This window comes from Coenobita brevimanus, chromosome 4 (genome assembly GCF_032717465.1).
Source record: "Coenobita brevimanus isolate Jiangsu-jjx chromosome 4, ASM3271746v2, whole genome shotgun sequence".
NCBI classification, from domain to species: Eukaryota; Metazoa; Arthropoda; class Malacostraca; order Decapoda; family Coenobitidae; genus Coenobita; species Coenobita brevimanus.
Genome location: NC_136957.1, coordinates 35,138,467 through 35,160,745, shown reverse-complemented (window position 1 = coordinate 35,160,745; position 22,279 = coordinate 35,138,467). Strand labels below are relative to the sequence as shown.

The window sequence follows — 22,279 nt, the reverse complement described above, 5'->3', positions numbered from 1 at the left end:
ACGCCACTTCCTCGCCGATTTATTTTGCATATTACACCGCAATCTTATTTTAAGTGTCTTTAATCTTCCCTATGGTCACTTCCTTAGCGATTTATTTTGCGTAATACACCGCAATCTTGTTTTAATTTTAAGTGGTTTTAGCTACGGTACTCTCAAACGCCACGTCCTTAGCGATTTATTTTGCATATTACACCGCAATCTTATTTTAGATAGTTACTATACCTAACGCCATTTCCTTACCAATTTATTCTTTACACCATATCTGAACATCCGTCTGTATATTGATGTAAATTATACTATAAAAAAAAAAAAAAAAAAAGAATGTTAAAGAAAGTATTATCATGGAAAATAAATCGCCATGAAGAATATGCCACGAACATGTCTAGGCCCCCAAGAGTGAGATTTTTACTCACTGTCTTTATTGTCTCTCTCTCTCTCTCTCCTCAAACATTCCCTAATTATTCCTTCATTTCTCTCTCCCCCTCCTCATGCCTTCCCTAATTATTCCTTCATTTCTCTCTCCCCCTCCTCATGCCTTCCCTAATTATTCCTTCATTTCTCTCTCTCTCTCTCTCCCTCCTCATGCCTTCCCTAATTATTCCTTCATTTCTCTCTCTCTCTCTCTCTCGTTTCTGTTTTCTAACCCAACTAACCTAAACCAACACTGCCTTCTCCCTTCTTCCTCGTCTCTCTCTCTCTTTCTCTCTCACTCTCTCTCTCTCTCTCTCTCTCTCTCTCTCTCTCTCTCTCTCTCTCTCTCTCTCTCTCTCACTATTTACTTGCCGAGTTTTATTGTTACAACTAAGTCGCTGGGTTATCACGGCAGATTAGATGTATTTAAATGAGAGGAAAATAGTAGAGGTTTGGAGGAGGCAGGGGGAGGTGAAGGGGGGAGAGATGAGGGGAGAGAGGAGGTGGGGAGAGAAGAGGGGTGGAGGGGAGGAAGAGAGGTAGCTATGGGTAGGAAATGAGAAAAGAGAGGTGGAGAAAAGGATGTGGGTATGTGGAGAGGAGGACATGTGGAGCCAAATGTGTGTGTGTGTGTGTGTGTGTGTTTGTGTGTGTGTGTGTGTGTGTGTGTGTGTGTGTGTGTGTGTGTGTAAAAGCAAAACATGTACAGTGCTAAGGCAGGGTGTAGAGGGGGGGTGGGGTATGTTGGGTGGGGAGGTGTAAGTGTTGGGTGTACTGGGGAGAGAGGGTGTGGGAGTGGGGAGGGCGCGGGGGGAGGGGAAGGGGGTGTGGAGTTGATGTGAGAATAATGAAGGGAATATGACTCATAAACCCCCTTGTGTGTGTGTGTGTGTGTGTGTGTGTGTGTGTGTGTGTGTGAATGTATGTATGTATGTATGTGTATGTACTGTATGTATGTATTTGTCTGTGTAAGCGCTCCGTAAAGAATGAGTGTGTATGTCTGTGTATGTGTGTATGTATGTATGTCTCTATGTACGTGCTCCGTAATGAATGTGCATATGTATGTATGTATGTGTGTCTATGTACGTGCTTAGAATGAGTGTGTACGCATACCCGTTAGCTGGGAGGATCGTAGTAGATAAGAATTTATGAATGAATCGTAGTAGACTGTCTTGTTTATGAATGGAAGGCGTAGTAGTAGTAGTAGTAAGAAGCACGTGGTCTGAGGAGTAGAGTAACTTAATGTAAACAATGGATAGATAGAGTGATAGATGAATGATTTGACAGGTTACATAGATGCATTGTGTTTATTTTATGGTTTGTTTATTATATTTGTTTGTTTGTTTGTCTCATACACACACCCAACACCTCCTCCCCCCCACACACAACTTTCCACAAGCAAACAACCCTCCTCTCTCTCTCTCTCTTTCTCTCACACACACGCACACACACACAACTTTCCACAAACAAACCTTCTCTCTCTCTCTCCCTCTCTCTCTCCCCTTCTCACCACCCCCCACCCATGTTCCAGATCCCTGCCCCATGTCCCAGCGCAACCTACCAGCCTCATTTTGGAACAGTCACTACCACGCTGGAGTCTCGGGCTACGGGGCGGCTGCGGGGGGCTCCATGGGGCTCCCGGGACACGAGGCGCTATATCCGGACTACTCTAGCCTACATGGCCTACACCAGAGCGACCCCTGGGCCTACAATTTTACGGGTCAATATCCACATCACAGGACTATGGCTGATTTTACCTATATGCCGTCTTCGTCCAGGTGAGAGAGGGAGGGAGGGAGGGAGAGGGAGGGAGAGGGGGAGAGAGAGAGAGAGAGAGAGAGAGAGAGAGAGAGAGAGAGAGTACAGGTGTGTGTGTGTGTGTAATGAAAAATATATACACAGATAGATAGATAGATTGATTGACTGAGAGAGAGAGAGAGAGAGAGAGAGAGTGTGTGTGTGTGTGTGTGTGTGTGTGTGTGTGTGTGTGTGTGTGTGTGTGTGTGTGTGTGTGAAATAAAAATACACCACAAGAAATCACCAAACCCACAATCATCTCGACCCCCTATCATCTTCCACCTCCCCCTCCCTCGATCTCCCCTCCCCCATCACACTCCCCCACTAACCCCCCCTTTCCCCCAGGTAACCCCCAGCTACCCCATAAAACCACAACCCCAATAATCTCATTCCCCCACATACTCCTCCTCCCCTCTATCTCTCCTCCCCATCCCCCACACACTCCCCCACTAACCCCCCTCCCCCACCCCTACAGGCACCCCCACACCCACCCCAACAACTCGTCTCCCTATCTATTCCCCTTCCCCCACACACTCCCCCACTAACCTCCCCTCCCCCTACAAGTACCCACACACCCACCCCACCAACTCGTCCCCCTCCCTACTCCTCATCCCCTCCCTCTATTTCCCCTCCCCCCACACACTCCCCCACTAACCCCCCTCCCCCATCCCTACAGGTACCCCCACAACTACTCCCCCCTCCTGGTGGGTCGCCCCCGCCTGCCGCAGTGTGTGGTGGGGAAGGCAGACCCGTGGGGGGCGGGACCCAGGCTACATGATGAGGTGACATTTGACCCAGCCGCGTACACACACCACTTCTCCTCCATGTCAGGTGAGTGGAGGGAGGAGGGAGGGAGGGAAAGGAGGTAAACTGGGAAAAAGAAGAGGAAAGAAAGAAAAAAATATGGTGTTGCGTACATACATCATTTCTCCTCCATGTCAGGTGAGTGGAGGGAGGGAGAGAAAGAAGGAACGAGGGAGGGAGGGAAAGAAGGAGGTAAACAGGAAAAAGGAAGAGGGAAGGAGGCAGGAAAGAAAGTAGATAATTATTTGTTTATTCTCCATGTCAGGTGAGTGGAGGGAAGGAGGGAGGAGAGAGGGAAAAGGGAGGGAGGGAGGGAAGGAGGTAAACAGGAAAAACGAAAAGGGAGGGAAGTAAGTAGAAAATGATATGGCGCTGCGTACATACACCACTTCTCCTCCATGTCAGGTGAGTGGAGGGAAGGAGGGAGGAGGGAGGGAAGAAGGAAAGAGGGAGGGAAGGAGGTAAACTGGAAAAAAGGAGAGGGAAGGAGAGAGGGAAGAAAAGGATATGGTAGCGTACACACACCACTGCTCCACATCAGGTGAGTGGAGGGAAGGAGGGAGGGAAGTAAACGGGGGAAAAAAAAAGTCAGATGAGGTCAAATATACACGGTCGTCAGGTCATAGGTCATACGGACAAGTATGGTCAGAGGTCAAGATAAATTATATACGGTCACGAGGTCATTACAGGTCATTAATAGGTCATTACAGGTCACTAAGAGGTCACTACAGGTCACTAAGTCATTACAGGTTAAAGCTTGCTCATTATCCTGCTTAATTACGGGTCATTAGAGGTTATTACAGCAAGGCAGACAATTACACCGGTCATTACGTATCTATTAGGGGTTAATTGCAGTCATTAGAGGTTATAATGATGGGGAGGGGAAAAGGGAGGGAGGGAGAGAGGGTGACTGATGGATGGATGGATGGAAGGAAGCTAGGGAGGGAGGGAGGATGATGGATGGATGGATGGATGGAAGGAAGCTAGGGAGGGAGGGAGGATGATGGATGGATGGAAGGAAGGAAAGAAGATGGGAAAGAAGGAAGGAAGGAAGCTGGGGAGGGTGGGAGGGAGGGAGGGAGGATGATGGATGGATGGACGGATGGATGGAAGGAATGAAAGAAGATGTGAAGGAAGGAAGGAAGGAAGCTAGGGAGGGTGGAAGGGAGGGAGAAGGAGGAAGGATGGAAAGGAAGGAAGGAAGGAAGCAATGATAGATGGATGGATGGCAAGAAGGAAGGAAGGCAGGAGGGAAGGAAGGAAGAAAGGAAAGTGAAAATAATGGAAGAGGAGGAACAAGAGAAGGGAGGAGAGGGAAGGAAAGAGGGAGGGAAGGAAGGAAGGAAGGAGGGAAGGAAAGGAGGGAGGGAAGGAAGGAAGGAAAGAGGGAAGGAAGGAAGGATGGAGAGGAAACTGAACAAATGAGGGAGAGAGAGAGAGAGAGGGGGGGAAATAGTTCTGTCGTTATTGCATGTAATTGTCCCATCACTGTCTCTCTCTCTCTCTCCCTTTCTCTCTCTCACATCTTATTGCTTCCTACGCTTCTCTCAGTCAGTTCTATTTATCTATGTCTATCTATCCATCTATCTACCTACCTAACTATCCATCTCATCCACTTGTCTATCTATCTACCTATCTATTTCTCTATCCATTCAACCATTCATCTATCTATCTATCAATCCATCCATCTATCTATCTATCTATCTATCTATGAAGGATCTATTTTGCTCTCTCCATCACTTCCCTTCTCCCTCCCTCTCTCCTTCCTTCCCTCCCTCCCTCCCTCTCAATGAATATAATCACATCTGAGGGGAGGGAGAGAGAGAGAGAGATTAAGAGGAAGGAATGCAATAAACACACTGCCAGGGAGGGAGGGAGGGAAACACGAGGGAGGGAGGGAGGAAAGATGGATGGATGGAAGAAAGGAAGAGAGGGAGGGAGAAAATAAAGGAGGGAGGGAGGAAATTCAGAGGAGGAGGCGAGGAAATAGAGGAAGGGGGGAGGGAAGGAGGAAATTGAGAGGAGGGAGGGAGGAAGGAAATAAAGACAGGAGGGAGGGAAGGAGGGAGGGAGGAAGGAAAGATGGATGGATGGATGGAAGAAAGGAAGGAAGAGAGGGAGAGAACAAAGGACGAAAGAAGGAAGGAGGGAACAAGAATGGAAGAGAGAGAGAGAGAGCAATAATGCAGAGAAGGCATGTAATAATCCGATCATATGTAAGTGTTGATGTGTGTACGTATGTGCGTATCCGTGTGTATCTCCTGCACGTCGGTCTGTGTGTGCGTGTGCGTGTGTGTGTGTGTGTGTGTGTGTGTGTGTGTGTGTGTGTGTGTGTGTGTGTGTGTGTGTAGTATGTATGCATGTGTGTATATGTATGTATGTATATGAGTCTGTGTGTAATTCTAAACACGTACACACGACTGGACGTATGCAAAAACACACACATGTGCACATTCAAGAAAAAAACAGAATGTATGTTGAAAAAGGTCATAAAAAATACATTACTATTATTATTATTATTACTATTATTATTATTATTATTATTATTATTATCAGCTTTATCATCATCGTCCCCTTCCGCCTCTTCTTCCTTATCCTCATCATCACCATCACCATCATCATCATCACCATCATCATCATCATCACCATCATCATCACCATCATCATCATCATCACCATCATCATCATCATCATCATCACCATCATCATCACCATCATCATCATCATCATCATCATCATCATCATCACCATCATCATCACCATCATCATCACCATCATCATCATCATCATCATCATCATCACCATCATCATCATCATCATCATCATCATCAACATTATCATCACCGCCATCGTGGTGAGGAGGAGGAGGGAAGAAGATGATGATGAAATGGAGGAGGTATAGAGGAGGAGGAAGAGGAAAAAGGACAAGGAGGAAGAAAGGAGGAGGAGGAGGAGGAGGAGGAGGAAAAAGGAGGAGGAGAGGAGGAGGAGGAGGAAAAAGGAGGAGGAGGAGGAGGAGGGAAGAAGAGGTGACTGAGTGAATGAGAAACTGTAAAAAGACGAAATAAGAATAAAATAAATAAATAACAATAAATATAATGAAATAAACTAAGGTGAATGAATGAGAAAGATGGAAGTAGATAAAGATGCACGATAGATATAATGTCTATGTCACTCTTGAACGGGCTCTTTGGTCTGTTAGATGTGTGTGTGTGTGTGTGTGTGTGTGTGTGTGTGTGTGTGTGTATGTGTGTGTGTGTGTGTGTGTGTGTGTGTGTGTGTGTGTGTGTGTGTGTGTGTGTGTGTGTGTGTGTGTGTGTGTGTGTGTGTGTGTGTGTGTGTGTGTGTGTGTGTGTGTGTGTGAGAGAGAGAGAGAGAGAGAGAGAGAGAGAGAGACCACATACCGACATCAAAGTCCTGTTATCAGCTATCTTTAATCTGGCGTTGGGTCGCGAGGGAGGGAGGGAGGAGAGAGAGAGAGAGAGAGGGAGGGAGGAAGGGAGGGAAGAGAGAGAGAGGGAGAGCGGAAAAAATGAGGAGGGATGGGCAGAAGCGAAGGAAGGAAGGAAGGAAGGAAGGATGGATGGATGGATGGATGGATGGATGGAAGGAAGGAAGGAAGGTGAAAGTAGGAAAGGAGGGATGAGAGGGAGAGAAGGAGAGAGGGAAGGAAGTTGAAGGAAGCGAAAGATGATCTATGAAGAGGAGGAAGAAGAGGGAGGAGAAGGAGGGAAGGAAGAGAGAGAAGGAGAGAAAGAAGGAAAAGATGGAGGAAGGGAAAGAGGAAAATATGAGAGAAAGAGAGAGAGAGAGAGAGAGAAAGGAATGAAGGAGAAAGAAGAAGGAAGGAGGGATGGGGAGGGAGAGGGGAGGGAGGGAGGGAAGGAAGGAAGGAGGGAGGGAGAGAAGGTCATCTGATTGTTTTCTTCCCACGGTCACACACACACACACACACACACACACACACACACACACACCTATAAAAAATCTAACTTTCTAGAAATACAATCATTCAGTATCTATCTATCTATCCATATGTCTGTATCTATCTATTTATTTGTACCTATATCTATTTAAATTTCAATCTATCTCAACCGTCAGTCCGTTTATCGACCTCTCTATCTATCTATCTGTCTATCTACCTAAATATCTATCCTTCTATCTATCTATTTATCTATCTGTATCAAGATTTACATTTCAATCTATCTCTCAACCGTCAGTCCGTTTATCTCTCTCTCTCTCTCTCAATCTATCTATACACTCACTCACTTTCTCACTCTCTCACAGGCTTGGAAGGAAGTGGTTCAACGCAGGAGGGTAGTAAGGATCTGTACTGGTTCTAAACACGATAAACTACCACTACTACCATAAAGAGAACCACTACTACCATGAAGGGAACCACAACTACCACGAAGGGCACTGCAACTACCACTACAAGCTACCACTGCAGGAGGTGAACTACTACCATTACTACCACAACTACCATAACAGCAACCATAACTACTACTACTACTATGACTACAACCACAACTACCACTACAAGCTACCACTAAAAGGTCTGGAACTATTACCACTACTACTACTACTACTACCACTTATAAGACTACTACTACAACGGCAGGGAGTAGAACCACAACTACTACTACTACAGGAGCCCATACTACTACCACTACTACCTGAACTACCACAACAAGAACCATAACTATCATCCAATCTACCAGCCAGCAGGAACCACGCCTACCACCGCTACCACTCTCCTGAACTACCACTCCCACCACAAAACCACCTCTACTACCACAACTACCACTACCACAGCTACAACTACCACACCCACTACCACAACCATAAATACCATGTCCACAACTGAGTGCTGGTGAGAGAGAGAGAGAGAGAGAGAGAGAGAGAGAGAGAGAGAGAGAGAGAGAGAGAGAGAGAGAATGGCATGAAGTGACGGTGAAATGACAGATGTGACGTGATAGGTGCGTGACATGAGATGATATGACAGGTAAGTGAATACAGTGACATGATAGGTGACAGTAACATGACAAGTGACGTGAGAGGTGATATGACAGGTGACAGTGAAGACAGTGACATGACAGGTGACATGACGGGAAACAGTGACATGAGAAGTGACGTACGAGGTGATATGACAGGTGAGAGTGAAGACAGTTACATGAGAAGTGACGTGAGGGGTGATATGACAGGTGACAGTGAAGACAGTGACATGACAGGTGACATGACGGGAAACAGTGACATGAGAAGTGACGTACGAGGTGATATGACAGGTGAGAGTGAAGACAGTTACATGAGAAGTGAAGTGAGGGGTGATATGACAGGTGACAGTGAAGACTGACATGAGAAGTGACATGACAGGTAACAATGACATAAGAAGTGATGGCAAGTGACAAAACAGTGAGATGACAAGTGACAGAAGTGATATGACAGGTAACAGTGACAGTAGTGACATGACAGGTGGGGTTGATGATTAAAAAATATATATATATTTTTTATTTATTTATTCGATTTGTTTTACTTAACTGATTTTCTTTTTGTTTATTATATAGGTAATATTTCAAAAGCAGTCTATTGAATACTGTACAGTTAATGTCCTGTCAAAGCACTGCTGGTTCACTGGCCAGACTCCAGCTACACACCTGTCCAAGTGCTGCCTGTACACTGCTGAGGTGCCAGTGGTAATACACACAGCATATTCCAAAGCTGACTATATTACCACACAGACAAATCTTACGCTGATATTATACCGACATGGCCTTAAGTGACCCAGCACAGCCTACCTAGTCCTATGGCTTGGGTATTTAATTTATTGCTCAGTATTTCACATATACAAATAATTTCATTATTTAGTGTCACAAATGTAAAAATAGTTTTTCTGTCATATAATGCAGCAATTTCTAATGGCACCATTCACCAAATTCTGCTGACTTAATACTTATATATCTGAATGAATGAGCCAACACAAAGTTATACACAACTTATATAAACCTTCAGGTTTTATTTTTGTTAACTTTTAGGAAAAAATAAAAAATAAAATGATTTTTTAAAGCAAAAAATCAATGATTTAATCACATGATTAAATCAATCTGATTTAATCAATGCCAACCCTGAGACTGACAGGTGAGTGACATGACAGGTGAGTGACAACAGTGACAAGACAGGTGACAGTGAAAGGTAGGTTACATGAAAGATATGACATGACAAGAGGTGAGCAATGACAGTGACATGAGTGACAAGACACAGGTGACAGTGACATGACAGTGACTTGGGTGACATGACAGCAGCAAGACAGACATGACAGTGACGTGAGTGATGTGAGATGAGTGGTAAGGTGGGGGACAGGACAGTGAAATGACAATGAGGATCGTGTGAGGCGACTGTGAGATGGTGAAAGCAGTGAAAGTCTACGGTGACAGCAGTGAATGTCCACGGTGAAAGCAGTGAAAGTCTAGGGTGAAAGCAGTGAAAGTCTAGGGTGAAAGCAGTGAAAAAGTATGGTGATAGTGAGTCTACGATGAAAGCAGTGAAAGTCTACGATGAAAGCAGTGAAAGTCAGGTGAAAGCAGTGAAAGTCTACGGTGAAGTGTGCAGTGAAATTATTACCATAGTCACTCCTGGCACGGTTACAGTGACGGGCAGACACGTGGTATTTACGGTGAAGTACAGTGAAAAACAGGAATATTTAGTGAAGAAATGCAGTGAAATCCCGATGTACTGAAGTTACAGCGACAAGCTAGCTATGTGGTATTTAGCAGTGAAAATCATATATACTTAGTGAAGGCGGGCAGTGAAATCCATATTTATAGCAGTTACGGTGAAAGACAAGTATTTAGCAGTGAAAGTACAGTGAAAAACAGGAATATCTATAGCGAAATGGCAGGGGACAGGGTGACGTGGAGGCGATTTGTTTGTGGCCACCCCGTATGGGATTAAGGCGACTGGCAATAGACAGACAGACGGAATATTGTACAGTGAAGTCCTGATTTATATTCAGTGACATAGGTATATATGATTTACGGTGAAAGTACAGTGAAAATCATATGTCTTTGATACCTGCAGTGAAATCCTTATCTATAACAGTGACAAGTATATATATATTGTATTTATAGTGAGTACAGTGAAAAACATGAATATACAGTGATGAAATACGGTGAAAAATCCTCATCTATAGCAGTTAGACATGAGTGGTATTTAACGGTGAAAGTACAGTGAAAATCATATATACAGTATTTATGGCGAAGGGATGCAGTGAAATCCTCATCTGTAAGTCAGTGACAGATAGATGAGGTATTTAACTGTGAAAGTACAGGGAAAATCATATATATTTATAGTGAATACAGTGAAATTCTTATCTACTTGGGTGTGAAGAATGTATGCAGTGACAACCTGATATAGTAATACAGTGAAAATACAGTGAAATACAGTAGACAATTATAGTGTAAATACAGTGATGGGAGAAACACTTATTTTTTTCACTGCAGGCTCAAATCACCGTTGGGGAATGAAGCAGTGAATGAAACGGTGAATGTGAACACCGTAGCACTGCACTAGACACACCAAAACCACGGCAGTGAAAAATGAATGTGTATGGGCGTAGGTTAAGTAGGAACTGTTCATCTCTCGACAGTGAAATAATTACCTAAAAACAGTGACGATGTACAAAGTGAAAATGAATAACCAGATGCGGTGAAAAGCTATACATAAAAGTGAATAATAAATAACAGTGAAACGGGTGATAAAACTAACGCAGTGAATAACCACCAAGATTGTGAAAAAAATGTAAAATGCAGTGAAATTAGACGAGAGTGAATTTGAGTTAGATTAATAAAGCACTGAAATCTCTACACAAGTGAAAAATAAATAACAGTGAAACGGATGATGAAACTAACGCTGTGAATAACCAGCAAGACTGAAAAAATATGTAAAATGCAGTGAAATTAGAGAAGACTGAATTTCACTTAGATTAATACATAGCAGTGAAGACTAAACCAATCCACGTCTTATAAAGCAGTGAAATGAGGCAGTGATGAACAAGAATAGGCTACTTTAAGGCTAACAGTGACTTAGCAGTGAAATTACCAGGATTAAATATACGTAAACGAGACTGATAGCGGCAGCAGTGAAAATTACGGTGAGGTATTTATTCACTGTTACGAATATCACAGTAAAAGCACAATATCCACCTCACAGTCACGCCCTACAGTGAAATATTGAGTCCAGTGATAAAAAAACGAACCGCAGTGAAAATTACGGTGAAGTATTTATTCACTGTTACGAATATCACAGTACATCCGCAAGCTTCATCTCACAGTCGCCGCCCTACAGTGAAATACAGAGCCCAAACAGTGATAAAAATAATTGCAGTGAAAATTACGGTGAAGTATTTATTCACTGTTACGAATATCAGAGTACATCCGCAAGCTTCATCTCACAGTCGCCGCCCTACAGTGAAATACGGCGGCCAGACAGTGATGAAATACGAACTGCAGTGAAAATTACGGTGAAGTATTTATTCACTGTTACGAATATCACAGCACATCCGCAGGCTCCAAATCAGTCACGCCCTACAGTGAAATACGACGGCCAGACAGTGACACCAAGGAACCGCAGTGAAATACTTATGCGCGATTTTCACTGCAACTGTATAAACTGAATAATAGTGAAGATACTACCGCCTACGATGAACACTACCCGACAGTGAAAGAACAGTGAAGGCAGTGGGAGGGCGGAGGGGGGGATCGAGAGCAGTGAAGGTTATACACGGTCCGATGAACAGTGAAAGAAGTGAATGAAAAAATGTTTAAGAATTTTCGCAGTGACGTGAGGGGGAGAAGGTGAGAGGACAGTGTAAAGCAGTGAAAGGTTATATTATACATGCAGAGCAGTGAATAAATAGTGAATAAGAAGTGAATGAACAGTGAATAAGCTGTGAATAAACAGTGAATAATAAATGAATGAACAGTGAAAAAACAGTAAATAAACAGTGAATAAACACTGAATAAGCAGTAAATAAAGTGAATAAACAGTGAATAAACAGTGAATGAACAATAAATAAACAGTGAATGAACAGTAAATAAACAATGAATAAACAGTGAAGATTTAAGAAACAGTGAATGAGCGGTGAAAAAAAAGTTAGACAGCGATGAAAATATAATTATGAAAAAAAATCTATATACAGTGAGAAGGCAGTGACAGACAGCAGTGAAAGACTTGGGTGACAGCTGTGAGACTCGAGAGCAAAGAGCAGTGACATAATAATAATAATGTTGTACACCCCAACAGTCGAAGGGCAGTGAAAATAATAATAATAATAATAATAATAATAATAATAATGTCGCACACCCCAACAGTCGAAGGGCAGTGAAAATAATAATAATAATAATAATAATGTCGCACACCCCAGCAGTCGAAGGGCAATGAAAATAATAATAATAATAATAATAATAATAATAATAATAATAATAATAAGTCGCACACCGCAGCAGTCGAGGAGCAGTGAAATACGGAGTAGGCAGTGAATAACAGTGAAAGACAATTAATAAACGGTGAAAGACAGTGAATAAACGGTGAATGAACGGTGAAAAAGTGAATGACCGGTGAAAGACAGTGAATGAACGGTGAAAGACAGTGAAAGACCGGTGGAAAACAATGAATGATGAAAAACAAGGAGAGCCATTCAGACAGCCGGTAAACAGTGCCAGAGCGATGACGGCAGTGACGGCAGAGAGGAGTGAATAACGGCGAAAAACCAGTGAATGAACGGTGAAAAACAGTGAACGAACGGTGAAAAACAGTGAATGAACGGTGAAAAATAACAACAGCCTTTTAAACAGCCGTTAAACAGTGAAAGAGAGATGACAGCAGTGACAGGAGAGAGGAGGAATGAAGAACGGTGAAAAACAGTGAATGACAAAAATGGTGTATAATGAACACAATAAAAAAGTGAAGGCAGTGAAAGGGCAGAAGGGGGATGGAGAGCAGTGAAAATATTATACATGACCCGATAAACAATGACTAAACAATGAATAAACAATGAATAAACAAACAATGCATAAACAATGAATAAACAATTAATAAGCAAACAATGCATAAACAATGAATAAACAATGGATAAACAATGAATAAACAAACAATGCATAAACAATGAATAAACAATGGATAAACAAACAATGCATAAACAATTAATAAACAATGGATAAACAATGAATAAACAATGGATAAACAAACAATGCATAAACAATGAATAAACAATGGATAAACAAACAATGCATAAACAATGAATAAACAAACAATGCATAAACAATGAATAAACAATGGATAAACATGAATAAACAATGGATAAACAATGAATAAACAATGGATAAACAATAAATAAACAATGGATAAACAATAAATAAACAATAAATAATGGATAAACAATGAATAAACAATGAAAAATAAACAAATAAGGGGAGGATAGGGAGCAGTGAAAATATTATACATGACCCGATAAACAATGAATAAACAATGAAATAAACAAGTGAAATAAACAAAGAGTGAAGCAAAACAAACACTCACCCAGACACGTAGAAGCTGAAACAAGAAAGAAATATATATTAGAAATTAACATAAACAAATAAACAAGTCAAATAAACAAGCATGTAAAACAGTATGAAGGAAAAATTGAAATATATTTTGTATTAAAGAATTTATAAAAAAATAAAAATACAATCTTGTTCCGGAATAAATCAGAAAAAATAAATGCAAAAAAAACATTGAAATAAATCTAATAATAATAAAATAAAATAAATCTAATAAAATGGAATAAATATCGAGTTCAAGAATTTATCGAGAAAAAAAAATCGTAGGAAAAAATTTTTGAAATAAACTTTTGGTTTTGAATTTTCTCGAAAAAATAAAAAAAATAAAATAAAAACGAAAATAAAATCAACATTACCTTCAATTAAGAAAAAAAAAAAAAGAACTTTGTAAATAATGATATATAACTTAACTTGTTTGTAGACGAGATGGTAAACAAGTGTATTAAGTAAACAAACAAGTGTAAGTAAACAAGTGTAGGAGGTAAACAAACAAGTAAGTAAACAAGTGTAGGAAATAAACAAACAAGTGTAGGAGGTAAACAAGTGTATTAAGTAAACAAACAAGTGTAGCAAGTAAACAAGTTATTAAGTAAACAAACAAGTGTAGCAAGTAAACAAGTGTATTAAGTACTCAAACAAGTGTATTAAGTAAACAAACAAATGTATTAAGTAAACAAACAAGTGTAAGTAAACAAGTGTACCAAGTAAACAAGTTAAGTAAACAAACAAGTGTATTAAGTAAACAAACAAATGTAGGTAAACAAACAAGTGTATTAAGTAAACAAACAAATGTATGAAGTAAACAAACAAGTATGAAGTAAACAAACAAGAGTAGGAAGTAAACAAACAAGTAGGAAGTAAACAAACAAGAGTAGGAAGTAAATAAACAAGTGTAGAAGGTAAACAAACAAGTGTATTAAGTAAACAAGTGTATTATGTAAACAAACAAGTGTATTATGTAAACAAACAAGTGTATTATGTAAACAAACAAGTGTATTAAGTAAACAAACAAGTATTAAGTAAACAAACAAGTGTATTAAGTAAACAAGGTCTAGAATTAAGGAAAACCCAGATGTATACATAATCAAGGTATCCTCAAGACTGTATACTCTCCTGTGTCCTATGTATACCACTAATACGCACATGTGTACACGTAAATATACATACATGTGTACACGTAACTATACATACATACATGCTGAAGGTACACATACACCAACCAACATGTATTCCTGTCGTATGTAGGTTATAGGCTACTACGAATACATATATATTCATACATACATACATACATACTGTACACACATATATATACATAAACATACATACATAACATACATACATACATATACTGTACATATCGTACACATACATATATACATAAACATACATACCGGTACATATCGTACACATACATATATACATAAACACATACATACATAAATATACATACATACATACACATACATATACGAACTATGTATACTCATAATATACAGTAATGTACATATACATTTATTACTGTATGTATTCCCCCGTTCCCTCTGTATACCGTTAAACACACATACATACATACATGCATATCAAACTTACATACATACATACATATATACATACACCTCAAATCAATCTCCACGTTATGTACACACCCACAAACACCCACACCTCAAATCACCCTCTACATCACACACACCCATACCCACCCACCCACACTCAAATGACCCTCCACGTCATATGTACACACACACAAACACACACCTCCCTTTCATCTAAACCCACACTACGTTCCCTCCCTACCGTAACCACCACCCTTGTATGTTTATATATAGAGAGAGATAAGAGACGAGGATGTTTGCCCAATCCCTGAGTTGACCGCGGCGTAGACACATCCAGCGTTACTGATGATGTTTATATTAATGTTTACGGTAATGTTAAGTCCTGATTCTAACATTCAACATTCCTAGGTAGGCAGGTAGGCATCAATAAACATTCCTAGAGAGAGAATGGATGTTATTTTTCACCTTACTGCCTAGATGGCACACACACACACACCTTTACTACCATCATTTTCATATCATCATCATCACCACCACCAGCAACAACAACATCATCATTATCACCACAATCATCACCACCACCACCACCATCATCATCATCATTCCATCAAGGACGGTATCCGGGAAATAGAACTTGCTAAAATGGTACCACAAACAAATAGACAGACAGAGACAGACAGTGGCGGTGGCTGAATCAGTAGAGAGGCGGCCTGCAATCCTAATGGACCCAGGTTCGAATCCCGGCTGGGGCAGGGAACAGTTTAAGGATCTGAATTTCATAAGAGTCAGACTTTCCTGATCCACCAGAAGACCCGCCGACATGTAAAAATACCCCCGCTAATACCAATACACCAGTCCTGTATGAGACAGCCCTAGCATGTATTCAGTATGGACGGTGGGTGTTGGCACCATAAAAATTCCCCCGCTAATACCAATGCACCAGTCCTGTATGAGACAGCCCTAGCGTGTATTCAATATGTACGGTGGGTGTTAGCGCCGAAGTGGTGACACGTGGAGATATAGGAGGACTACTGGGCCCCAAGGAGGACCACTGGCACTTGGGAATGGGCCCTGAAGCCTTTGTCCAGAGTCGGAAACGTAAAAAAAATAAATAAATAAATAAAAAAAAAATAAACAAAGATGGCTTCGCGTGGTGGTACTTATCTATCTATCAAGCTATATCTATTTACCTATTTATCTATCTATCGAGCTGTATCTACTATCTATCGAGCTATATCTATCTATCCATCCTTCTACTGTATCTATCGAGCCATATATATCTATCTATCGAGCTATATCTGTCTATCTATCTATATACCCGGCTAAAAAAAAGTTATAATGAGCTTGGGGTTGCTGCTGCTGCTTCTATCAATAATAATAATAATAATAATAATAATATAATAATAAAAGGCAAGGATGACCCGCCTCACTCGCCCCTGAGTAGCAAAATATACACAATTATCACCAACCATCCCTCGGACATACACTCTTACGGGCCCCATCGGACTGGAGCCCCGTAACCCACCTGACCACCTGGATCCATTTAGCGTTATGGTTACCACCCAGCGTAGAAAATGGTTTCCTGGGTTACCGCGAATCTTTTGGCTGGGCGGCATTGAGAGAGAGAGAGAGAGAGAGAGAGAGAGAGAGAGAGAGAGAGAGAGAGAGAGAGAAACTAATTAAAAACGAAGAAAAAAACACGAAATCTATTCCAACTCTTCACGAAAAACAGATAGATAGACAGATAGATAAATACTGACAGATAGATAGATATTGAGACAAAAGATAACACTGATAGATATAAAACACCGATAGATAGGTAGACAGATGGAGAGACAATACACGTAGACAGATAGATAGATAGAATACAAAGAGACAGATAGAAATAAAATACAGATAGATACACTGATAGACCGAATAAACACAGATGGATAGGTAGACAGATAGACAGAATAGATAGATACAAAGATAAACCAAATAAACATAGATGGACAGATAGATAGATAGACAGATACTGAGACAGAAAAGATAATACTGACAGATACAAAACACTGATAGATAGGCAGACAAATGGATAGATAGACAGATACAGACAGACCAAATAAACATAAATGGACAGACAGATAGACAGACAGATAGATAGATAGATTGATAGATAGACAGACAGACAGATAGATAGATAGACAGATAGATAGACAGACAGACAGGCAAGAAAAGCACCCCCAAAATCAATCCAATACTCAACAAACACAATCCAAACACAAACACACACCCAGCCAACACAACTATGCCAGCTCTTAACGCTTGACAAACACCCATTTTTTTGAATTTATATAACTATTTGCACACTCCTCCCCCCTCTCTCTCCCCCGCCCCCTTTCCTTTTCCCTCCTTCCCCTCCCCCCTTTCCTCTCCCCCTACCTATTCCCCCTTCCCCCGCCCCTTCCGTCTCTCTCTCGTCCCCTCCCCCTCTTTCTCTCTCTCCCCCATCCCCTCCTTCCCTCTTCTCCCTCCCCCCTCCCCCTTCCTCTACCCCTCCCTCTCTCTCTCTCCCCGTCCCCCCCTCCCCTTCCTCATCCAAGCAGCCAATCACAAGGCGGATCGATACCTGAAGCCACGCCCCCTCCCTCTCAGCCGGCCAATCAGAGGCCAGGATTCGAATTCAAAAAAAGGTCACAGGCGTTTGAGTCCGATAACGTAATTTTTAAAATCAGGTAACGTATTTTTTTGAATCCGGTAACGTATTTTTGAAACCCTGTAACGTATTTCTGAATCCGGTAACATTTTTGAATCCGGTGACGTATTTTTGAAACCTTGTAACGTATATTTGAATCCAGTAACGTATTTTTTGAAACCCTGTAACGTATTTCTGAATCCGGTAACGTATTTTTGAAACCCTGTAACGTATTTTTGAATCCGGTAACGTATTATTTGAAACCCTGTAACGTATTTTTTGAATCCGATAACGTATTTTTAAATCCGGTAACGTACTTTTGAAACCCGGTAACGTATTATTTGAATCGGGTAACGTATTTTTGAAACCCCATAACGTATTTTTGAATCCGGTAACATTTTTTGAAACCGCGTAACGTATTCTAAAAATCCGGCAATGTAGTTTTAAAATCCAGTACCGAATTTTCTGAATCAGGTAAAATAATAATAAAAAAAATCCGGTAACTTTAAAAAAAAACTAATATTTTCTCTAAATCCGGTAACGTATTTTTCGAATTCCATCACCTACTTTAAAAATCCGGTAACGTATTCTTATTTAACTCGGTAACAAATCCTAAAATCCGTCAGCGTATTAAATCGGTAGCGTATTTCCCTGCATTCGGTAATCTTTATGTTTATCAGAGTAACGTTATAGTAAATTGGGTAAGGTATATGCGGGAGGGGGGAGTGAGCTGTGGGGAGGGCAGCCAAATGATGCGTGACAGAGTGACTTGGAGGCGTTTTGTCCGCGGTCACCCTTTGAGGGATTAGGGCGTCGGGCTATAGATAGATAAGAAAGATTTTTAAAACTCTGATTTTTTTTGTTTTTGATCTGGCAACACATTTCTTTGACCTGGTAAATCCGGTAACCTTTATTATTATTATTATTATCATTATTATTATTATTATTATTATTATTATTACCACTACTACTACCACTACTGCTGCTATTACTACTACTTTTACTATTCTACTACTACCACCATTATTACTACTACTATTGCTACTACTGCCAAAACTACTACCATTACAACTACTACTACCATTTCTACTACTACTGCTACCACAAATACTACCACCACTACTCCTACTACTATTTTAGCAGTTCCACCGACCAGCTCTATCAGTGCCACCACGTGAAGGCGTCGCTCTCCACTACCAAGCCCTTAGTATATATAAAGATAAAAATAAATAAAAATAAATAAATAAGTAGAGCCAGAAGGATTAAAGTAATTATGTAACAGCAACTGGTCTCTCTCTCTCTCTCTCTCTCTCATTGCATCCATTCATTCTCTACATATTGCTTCACACATTCTCTCTCTCTCTCTCTCTCTCTCTCTCTCTCTCTCTCTCTCTCTCTCTCATTGCATCCATTCATTCTCTACATATTGCTTCACACATTCTCTCTCTCTCTCTTTGCATCCATTCACTCAACATACATCTCTCTCTCTCTCTGCATCCATTCACTCTTAACACATTTCTCTCTCTCTCTCTCTCTCTCTCATTGCATCCATTCATTCTCTACATATTGCTTCACACATTCACTCTCTCTCTCTCTCTCTTTGCATCCATTCACTCAACATACATCTCTCTCTTTCCCTTTATCTCTCTCTCTCTCTCTCTCTCTCTCTCTCTCTCTCTCTCTCTCTCTCTCTCTCTCTCTCATTGCACCTATTCTCTTAACACATTTCGCACTTCTCTCTCTCTCTCAGCTTTATAAATACTGCGAGCCTCTCTGTCATCGCTGGTTCAAATATTTAAAACACGCTTAAATGAAGTGACGGTTAAAAGTCGTTAAAGTCCGTTAGTGACCGTTAAAAAGCGTTACGTTTCGATATGGCGCGGCCGTTCAAAATTATTTAAATTCCAAATGACGAGAGAGAGAGAGAGAGAGAGAGAGAGAGAGAGAGAAAGAGAGAGAGAGAAAGAGAGAGAGAGAGAGAGAGAGAGAGAGAGAGAGAATGTTAAAAATTATGTAGAGAATAAATGGATGCAATGAGAGAGAGAGAGAGAGATCCACCAACCCCTTCACTACGAGGCCATCTTTAAGCTGAATAAAATCGTCTGTAGGAGGGAGAAATAAATCAAAGGACGTTATAATAAAGAGGATTATTTTAAGTCTTCCCGTTAGAGATAGATAGATAGATAGATATGGAGACAGATAGATAGACATAGATTTGCAAACATACACTGACTGCTACTGCTACAATAATAATAATTATATCAGCAATAATAATAAAAATTATATCAGCAATAATACTGTGCTGGAGGCGCAAAACCACAAACAAAAACAAAAAAACAAAGACAAAAACAAGCACACAAAGCATGGCGCAAAGAAAAGGGTTAAAAATAGGCTTGGACAGACTGACAGACAAGAGGGAAGACAGACAAATAGACAGACAGACAGACAGACGGACAAGCAGGCAGATAGACAGACAGACAAAGACTGGGGGGGCAGACAGACAGATAAATACAGAATGATAGACATATATGGATAGATAGACAGACAGACAGACGGTCAGACAGACACACAAAGAGAAAGGTAGATAGAAAGACAGACAAGAGAGGAGAGACAGACAAATCGGCAGACACAGACAGACAGATACAGAAAGACAGACATCAACAGAGCAGGAGTGAACGACAGACAGACGGGACGGACAGATTACCACCATCTTGTCCGATTCCCTTCACTTCCTTCAAACCAGCATTAACAAAAAAACAATAAAAATCAATAAGGATCAATAAAGATAAAGATAAATCACCGTCTATCAGGTCAATAAAGGTTAATTACTCGTTTTAAATACCTTATTAGGGAGAAAGTGGAAAAATCAAGGGTTCAAACCACGCCGAAGTCAGCGCCACAGTCAGGGATCCGAACACAGCTCAGCATCTCCCCTCCAGTGGATAAAATTACTCAGGGCGCTCGGGTCACTTCGGCCTGACTCTCCATCTCGGCTAAGTCTCCCTGAGCCGAATTAGAGCCAGCCGAATAAACTCATAAACAAACCACAAAATAATAAACGCATTAGGAACAATTTGTCAGTAGGAGATTTCGTCTGGGTTGGTTAATTCGGATTTTATAGCCTCCGAGCCGAGATGGACACAAGCGCCGTACCCCCCCACCGGGCCCTCGCATATGTAAACAATGAGGCCTCGTTACAAAAGCACTAAAAGACTAAATGAGGGACTGAGGGATGCTATTTTTTTATTATTTTCTTATTTATCGCCTTTTTTCCTTTCCTTTCATTATTTATTTTCACTCTGCAGGAAGGAAATGCGAGAGGAGTAAGTTTAAAAAGGATTTATGAAGATTTTGGTTGACATATCCCCGTTTTCTGTTAATTTAGTAAAGTCTTTATTATTAGGTGTAACTTGGATATTTTTGAGGGATGATGGTGATGGTGGTAGTGATGGAGGTGGTGGTGATGGTGGTTGTGGTGATGATGGTGGTGGTGATGGTGGTAGTGGTGATGGTGTGGTAGTGGTGAAGGTGGTGGTGGTGATGGTGGTGGTGGTAGTGGTGGTGATGGTGGTAGTGGTGGTGATGGTGGTGGTGGTAGTGGTGGTGGTGATGGTGGTGGTGGTGGTGATGATGATGGTAATGGTTGTGGTGGTGGTGGTTGTAGTGTTGGTGGTTGTGGTGATGGTGGTTGTGGTGGTGACTGGTGGTGGTAGTGATGGTGATTGTGGTAGTCTTCAGTTAACAAGAATCTGGGGCTTTACCTTGACATGGCTCTCTCTCTCTTTCTTTTCTTTCACTTTTTTTCTCCCTCCCTGTCTCCCTTCCTCCCTGACTCACTCCTTTCTTTCTCTTCCTCCCCCTGCCTTTCCTTTCTTCTCATCCTCCCTTCTTCTTTCCTTTCTTTTCTCCTCTCCTCTTCCTCCCTCACTCCTCTCTCTCCTCCCTCCTTCTCTTCCTCCGTCCCTCTTCTCTCTCCTCCCTCCCTCTCTCCATGTTTTTTTCCTCCTCCCTAATGTTTTTCCTCCCCCCTCCCCGTTTTTCTATCCAGTGTTTTTTTTATCAATATTTTCTTTATTTCATGTTTTTGTTGTTGTTGTCTGTTGCTACTACTACTACCATCACTACTACTACTACTATTACTACTATTAACATTACTATTACTACTATTATCACCACTACTACTGCTACTACTACTTCACCTACTACAACTATTACTACTGCTCTCCCTTCCTCTCTCTCTCTCTCTCTCTCTCTCAATTTTTCATCCTTCCCTACACCTTCCTTCCATCTCTCATCCTCCTCCTTCCTTCATATCTTTCCTCCCCTTCTTTCTTCCTTCCCTCCCTCCTTTCCTTCATCTTCCCATCATTTCTTTTCCATTCTTCTCTCTCTCTCTCTCTCTCTCTCTCTCTCTCACACACACACACACACACACACACACA

At 41.1% G+C, this 22,279-nt stretch overlaps 1 protein-coding gene across 1 annotated transcript in view; it reads left to right on the top strand.

Annotated features, from left to right (window-relative positions):
• Positions 1-7,355, top strand: part of LOC145395612 (uncharacterized) — a 31,571-nt gene extending 24,216 nt beyond the window's left edge. Inside the window, exons 4-6 of the mRNA XM_080269184.1 lie at positions 1,943-2,189; positions 2,885-3,039; positions 7,300-7,355. Coding sequence (XP_080125310.1) covers positions 1,943-2,189; positions 2,885-3,039; positions 7,300-7,355 — 458 coding nt within the window. The remainder of the gene's footprint in view (positions 1-1,942; positions 2,190-2,884; positions 3,040-7,299) is intronic.
• The last annotated feature ends 14,924 nt before the right edge of the window (positions 7,356-22,279 follow it).